This window comes from Fusarium fujikuroi, chromosome FFUJ_chr06, assembly GCF_900079805.1.
Source record: "Fusarium fujikuroi IMI 58289 draft genome, chromosome FFUJ_chr06".
NCBI classification, from domain to species: Eukaryota; Fungi; Ascomycota; class Sordariomycetes; order Hypocreales; family Nectriaceae; genus Fusarium; species Fusarium fujikuroi.
Window position 1 is genome coordinate 3,447,219 of NC_036627.1, and position 6,769 is coordinate 3,453,987.

Here is a 6,769-nt window from a genome sequence, read left to right on the forward strand (position 1 = left end):
CTCGTTCTTATCAATCTGGATGTATCCAATCCTCTCCTCCATATAGAGCTTATGGTATAGGGTGATCACTTGCAAAAAACAACAACTGTTGTATCACTCTACCCAACAAGCAGGATTACAGCCTGGCGCAACTCTTAGTGTGTCTTTATGTGTATGCCTGGGATCGCATCCACAAATAGAAGGTCGACTATTTACAGCGACCATGGTTGTGTTCCCATAGGACAAAATAATGTCCTAGATTAACCACTAAGGTAGATACCTACGACGAAACTACTAAAGTAACCTTGGCGAAAGAATCCACATCATGTGCGCAACAGGACACCATGGCTGCAATTTCTTTAACTAGGTATAGAATCGGAAACGCCTTCTCAGCTCGTACTTCATTCAAGCTCTGAGTTTGTGACGGTCAGAGCAATCACTGGGCATCGTACGCCAACAGCATGATTTCAGCTGTAGTTGGTATGGATGTTTTAATCGGAGCTTGTCAACAAACAAGGCTTCCTTCTGCCTGTCCTGCTTCACAAGACAACAAATTCGAACAAGCGTACAAACCATGAGCCTGCTCCTATTCTTAAAATCCAATTTTAGACAAATCGATAGCTCCAAGAAACAAGTCCAAGCTTCTCTTGCTGACCCTCAGCCTCTTACACGCAATCCCACGTCTACCCCGCAAGATTGGAGATGCCTCGCAGTCCGCCATGTGCCACTACGGCCAACCACAAGCCCCCTCCTCGCAACAATCTTACCTGTTTCGGGCAAGTATCATGTCTGCCTTGGCCCACTAGCTCAGCCCATGAAACAGTGTTTCGCCCGCAAAGCAATCCGACAATCTGGTGCCATATCAAGGCAGACATTTGTCTCCCAATCGCTCTCTTTTCTTTGTTAGTGCCAATGCTACTCTCTCCGTATTCGTGCGGCCCAAACAATCTGCCTGGCGAATTACCTTGGCGTGCCATGTGGCCCGTTAGGTATGACGGGCGAATCGTGACATGGGGCTAGCTTACAATCGGTCAGACTCATACAATCCTTCTGTAGGACCATAAGATTGGCATTTACTGGGAAACATGCTACTTGTGTATTAAAATGCTAGCTTTCGCTGTCTAGTCAGCTTACACTTAGCATCTCAACTCTTTCCTCTACTCTCTTTGAGACTCTGTGAGATCTCGCATCCGTTTGACACGGTCATAATAGTCCATCATGGTTGTAAGTACCAGAGTCGTCAAAGGATTACTGTAACTGACAATATGCAGAGAGTACCCATCTTTCGCAGTCTCGTCAGTGGCTCTAAGAGCACCAATGACGAGTCGCCCAAAGAAGACCCCGAAAAGGACCAAGTTCAACCCATCGGGACCATCTCTGATAAAGATGCTATTCTTCGTCTAGAGCCTGTACCAAACAGAAAAGGTCTCTTGGTCAAGATCGAACCCCCAAAAGAACCATCCGTTAAGATTCCTCATGTACCTTGTGATATCGTCCTTGTCATTGATGTCTCCGGATCCATGGTCTCTGCAGCGCCTGTCCCTGGAGAAAGCGACGAGAGCAATGGTCTGTCCGTTCTTGACCTCACAAAGCATGCTGCACTCACCATCATTGAGTCGATGAACGAGAATGATCGTCTTGGTATCGTTACCTTTGCCTCCAAAGCCAAGGTTCTCCAACCTCTTATCCCCATGAACAAAGAGAACAAAGCTCGGTCGCTCAAGAATGTTAAGAGCATGAAGCCTCTCGATGCTACCAATCTCTGGCAGGGTTTACTTGATGGTATCAAGTTGTTCAATACTGGAGAGTCATCTACCAACGTCCCTGCCATCATGATCCTCACCGACGGCATGCCAAACCACATGTAAGTCTTCTCCACTCCCCACAAGCATAGATGCTCATTCTCGTAGGAACCCTGCAGCAGGCTTCGTCCCCAAGATCCGCGCAATGGGTCCCCTCCCAGCCTCAATCCACACCTTCGGCTTCGGCTACAGTCTCCGCTCCGGGCTCCTCAAGTCCATCGCCGAGATTGGCGGCGGTAACTACGCCTTCATCCCCGACGCCGGTATGATTGGAACAGTATTCGTCCACGCCGTCGCAAACCTCCAAAGCACATTCGCCACGCGCGCTGTTCTCAAACTCTCATACACCAGGCCCTTGGAGCTGTACGAGACAACTGGGCCGTCCGTGGACCAAATAGTCCCTGTGTATGCCGATGATTCGGAAGATAGCCAGGCTGAACTTACGATAAACCTTGGGAATCTGCAGTTTGGACAGTCTCGCGATATCTTCCTCAGCACGAATGGTCTCAAGGAGCTTGAGTTCTTGAATGAAGAGAAGCCCACTCGCGCTCTTGTCGATGCGCATTTGACATATGTGAAGCCTGGGGATTGCCTTAAGAGCCGAAAGGTTCTCGAGTCAATCCTATCAAAAGACGCTGACTTTATTGCTATGGCGAGTAATCAGTGCAACATTCTGGAGTACAGCGATCTGCCTGCCTCTGAGATCGCGTACCATGAATCGAGATCTTTAATCTGCAACTTCATCTCGACCATGTTTCCTATTGGAGTAGATGGTGAGCACGGCATAACACGGGGTATGAAGAACAAGCGCGAAGAGCTTCGAACTTGGATCGATACCCTTCCCGCCAAGAACTTCGATGACGAGAAGAACAAATCTCTCATGCAAGACGTATCAGCCGATGAACCCAAAGGCCAAGTCTCCATGGCCATCGAGAGCAAAGAGTACTTCAACAGATGGGGATGTCATTTCCTTCCATCTCTCCTCAACGCCCATACGCGTCAAGTCTGCAACTCCTTCAAGGACCCCGGTCCTCTCCAATACGGAACCGAGAGCCCTCTATTCATCTCCTGCCGCGATGCACTTGACCAAATCTTCGATAATCTCCCCGCTCCAGAACCTTCGCGACACGTGCACGCTAGAGGCGGCAGTCGTTCGCATGGTTCAATGGCAAGTATCAGCATGAGTTCCTACCGCAACTCTCACGGCGTCTGCTTCGCAGGCTCTACAGTCGTCGCGCTCGCTTCTGGCCGAACAGTACAGATCCGAAAACTTCGACGCGGCATGAAAGTCCGTACACCTCGTGGTTCACGCCGTGTCGCCATGGTTCTCAAAACTCCCGTTGAGAGTGAGATCCTGTGTCGTGTGGGTAAGGTTCTCGTCACACCATGGCATCCTGTTTCTTCCGACGGAAAGCGCTGGGACTTTCCCGCTAATGAAGCTGATGGCGTTGTGATGTACACTGGGTGTATTTACTCTGTTCTTCTTGAGCGCGATGCTAGTTCTTCTGCACATGCTATTCGTGTTGGAGACATGTGGGGTGTGACTCTGGGACATGGGTTGACTGCTGGTTCTGATGTTCGCGCTCATACGTTCTTTGGGGACTATAATGCTGTCGGTAAGGGCTTGTTGAGTCTTCCGCGCCGTGCGCACGGCATCGTCATCGGTGGTGGTGTCGAGAGGGATGAGGAAACTGGTCTGGTCACCAGCTTCAGACAGCCCAACAAGTAAACGATAATCAATCAGTATTAGTAAAGCATCAATCAAGACAATCACTTTTCTCACGATCAAACTACTCATATGTTTCTCGCCATTTTTACTTCTTATTCACATTCTATCCCAGCCCTTTTTGGATCCCAAACGCCTTAACTCCCAAACTCCAATACGACTTAACCTCTTAACTCTTAGAACTCCATGGCTCCTAACTCCTCGACTCCTTGACTCCTAGACGTGTAACTCCTAGAACTCCTAAAGCCCAATCCATGAACTCTTCAAATAGTACAAACCCTCAACTTCTTTCTCTCGATCCCCCAATCCAAATCATCTTCACTCTTTCTCTTCAGTGTCTCCACTGCTTTACATGTAGAGATCTTAAAATACCCAATTGGTGAAGAGGCATGAGAGAACCTTTGCTTTGCCCGTATCTCCACCCCCTTCGATCTCTTCCTCTCAATCGCACCATCCAGATCTTCTTCACTCTTCCTTTTCAAGCCCTTCTTTGCTTGAGGTGTAATGATCTGGGGTTCCTCCACTGGTAAAGGGACATGGAGAAACTTCTGCTCTGCCGATTTCTCCGTCCCGGTGAAGCTGTACCCGTTCCATGGAGCCTCAAGAGGATCGCCGAAGAGATTCCCAGGTATAACCTCTTTAGAAGCAGGTTGAGTTCGCCATGGGGTACTAACCCGTTTGGTCTCTTCCCTGTATGGAAGAACTGCTGGACTGGCGGGCACGTCATTAGGGTTCATGTAGCTGTCCTTCGGGGGCATGACCCTTTGAACCACTCCCTCGCGCGGAAGGCTCTTCGGGCTCATAGGCGGTTCGATAATGGCGGTGCAGTTGTGCCAGTCAATGTCCTTCCATCCCATATCTGGTTCCTGACCATAAGGGATGACCCACGGAGGAATCTCTGGCCCAGAACTCGACGAAAGCGACGTAGGCTCAGAGTCAATCTGAGCCATCCGTCGAGCCCTGTCCTCAAACACCTCGGTCCATTCTCCCGGATACGGCAGCGCCCCAATCTGCTGCTGAACCTCAGGAGCCCGTGGAAAAATCCTTTCAGGGAAACCTGGATTGAAACCATATGGCGCGGGCGATGTCCACAGCGCATCGTCCTTAATAGACGGTTCAGGACGAGGTGATATCTGGCACTGAGAGTAATAGGGATGCCATCGCAGAATATCATCCTGCCGTTCGACATTTTCGACCCAAGCAAATGGAAGATAACTAAACTGCGGAAATCCCTTCTGTAGCGTAGAATATTCCTGGAAGCAATCTCGCCAGGGATGAATGCGCAGGAGAGAAGACGGGCAGACGTCCATACAGCCTACATTCGCCAGAATCTCCCACGCCTCCATCAGCCCCACGAAGTGGTGATGCGCTTCACTCCACATCTCATAGAGATCGCCATGCTCAAGGAATAGCTCTGCCTCTTCCTCGGGACCGCTAGTCCGGTTGCGTAGGATATACTCAACAATCTTCTCGGCATCCTGCTCAAGCTCATACATCAACGCACCGGCTTCAAAGAACTGATACCGAATATCCTCCTCGTAAGCGAAAACATCCGTGTTCATCTCGAGTGCCTCCCAGTCTTCAATGGGCTCCATTTGGTGAAGTACACCGGACTCGTACATGTAGTGCGGATGGATGTTTATGTGATAGGCTTGCCTACCACGACATATATCCCTAGGGCCCTTTGCGTTGCAGAAGAAGATCTGCCCGGGTGAGCAGCAGTCGCCATGGTAATGGCATGTTGCGCCGCCAAATGGCCGGTGGTGCTCGCAGATCCCAGGTGGTTCGAGCGGATGGTAGACTGTTTTGCCAGTAGTAGTGTTAATTATGGCTGGGCGACGGGTCTCGCAGCGTGTGATGTGGACGACCTGTATGTAGCACATGGTGTTGAAGCGTATCTTGTAATCACAGTGAGTAACGTAATGTAGAGACAGTGAGTAACGTGTTGTGAAGCTTCAAGATATAAGTTGAAGCTGGTAAAGTAAGAGAATGGTATGGCGAAGTGCTTTTAACGATTGGTAATGAGGTCTGTGGGTGAAATGATAGATCATGTTCTGCGTGTTTATCATTGTTCAGGTAGTGAAGACAAAGCAATGGTCGGTTTTGCAGGGGGTGTCAAAGAGTCGTTCATTGAAGAAAGGACCCTGTCTTTCAGGCCAGTGAACATTGCTCTGTAACAACGCCTGGACGAGGTTTGTTCGCTTGTTCAGTCACTCACTCACAATGGTCATTTTCTGATTCATGTCAATTGTCTCTTTGACGAACATCGCTGACTCACATACTACCTCCTTGGAACAACGACCAACGGATCCTGCCCCTTTCTCAACGCCGTCATGAGCAATTGCATCCTCCCATCAACGCGTCTATCCAAAACCTCACAAGCCTTTTCCGGCGTCAATCCCTTCTGCTCACACATTTCCTCCACCTTTCTCACAACCTTCTGCCTCACACCGACGTAATTGCTCGCATATTTGCGCTCCTGCAACGTCCCCATTCGCCATCTTGTGCTGTACTTTTCCTCGAGTGACTGGATCGATGGATTTCCGTTACTGCCGTGCTTCCACTCTTGCCATACTAATGCGACGGACTTGGGCATGCGGTGGTATTTGAACTTGCGACCGGGTGGACCGCTTGCGTAGCGATATGCGACGGAGCGAGGGGCGGAGTATCGTGTCTTTGTGGTTTCGAGATCTTCGTCTGAGAGCGAAGGTGACGGTGTTGCTGGGGTATTTGGTATGTCCTCCATCTCATCGTTGCTATCATCCTCCACCACCTCCTCCTGCTCTTCATCTTCGTCATCGTCATCGTCGTCAACCTCGAGATCAGGAGTGAAGTCAAGGTCCTTGTCCTCTCCATTGCTCAAGTCAGCACCTGCATACGGAGAATTCCTGATGTTGATGGCAGTCCACGATGAAGTGTTGCGAAGTCGAACACTCCGCAGATTCGCCCTTGTTTGTCGCTTCACCTCACGATGTGGTCTCAAAGGAGGGTTCTTGCGCTTTGGTGCTCGTCGTCCAGTGCTTCGTACAGGAAGTGCTTCCAGGTCTGGCGTTGGTGGCGATTCATCAAAGCTCACGTGCCGAACGACCGCCGATGTTTCGTGAAGCTCATCTTGATCACCAAAGTCCGTATGCTCAGTAGCTGGCTGCTCCACGCTCTGTTGAACTGGCATGTAACTCTCTGCTACAAGCCCTCTGATCTCATCAATATGCTCTCCCCCAAAGGACTTTGCAATCTCAAGTTCAGCACCTCCACCAGTTGC

At 50.0% G+C, this 6,769-nt stretch overlaps 3 protein-coding genes; 1 reads left to right on the forward strand and 2 right to left on the reverse strand.

Annotated features, from left to right (window-relative positions):
* Positions 1-1,197: 1,197 nt before the first annotated feature.
* Positions 1,198-3,510, forward strand: FFUJ_06389 (uncharacterized protein; the record flags this gene model as incomplete). XM_023579709.1 has 3 exons in its annotated part: positions 1,198-1,203; positions 1,251-1,843; positions 1,890-3,510. The coding sequence occupies 3 exons, from the start codon at positions 1,198-1,200 to the stop codon at positions 3,508-3,510; spliced, it is 2,220 nt and encodes a 739-aa protein (XP_023432858.1).
* A 260-nt stretch (positions 3,511-3,770) lies between these two features.
* On the reverse strand, positions 3,771-5,390 carry FFUJ_06390 (uncharacterized protein; the record flags this gene model as incomplete). The annotated part of the gene is made up of 1 exon (XM_023579710.1): positions 3,771-5,390. The coding sequence occupies one exon, from the start codon at positions 5,388-5,390 to the stop codon at positions 3,771-3,773; it is 1,620 nt and encodes a 539-aa protein (XP_023432497.1).
* A 398-nt stretch (positions 5,391-5,788) lies between these two features.
* FFUJ_06391 (uncharacterized protein) lies at positions 5,789-6,679 on the reverse strand (the record flags this gene model as incomplete). The annotated part of the gene is made up of 1 exon (XM_023579711.1): positions 5,789-6,679. One exon carries the CDS (start codon positions 6,677-6,679, stop codon positions 5,789-5,791), a length of 891 nt encoding a protein of 296 aa, XP_023432859.1.
* Positions 6,680-6,769: the final 90 nt, after the last annotated feature.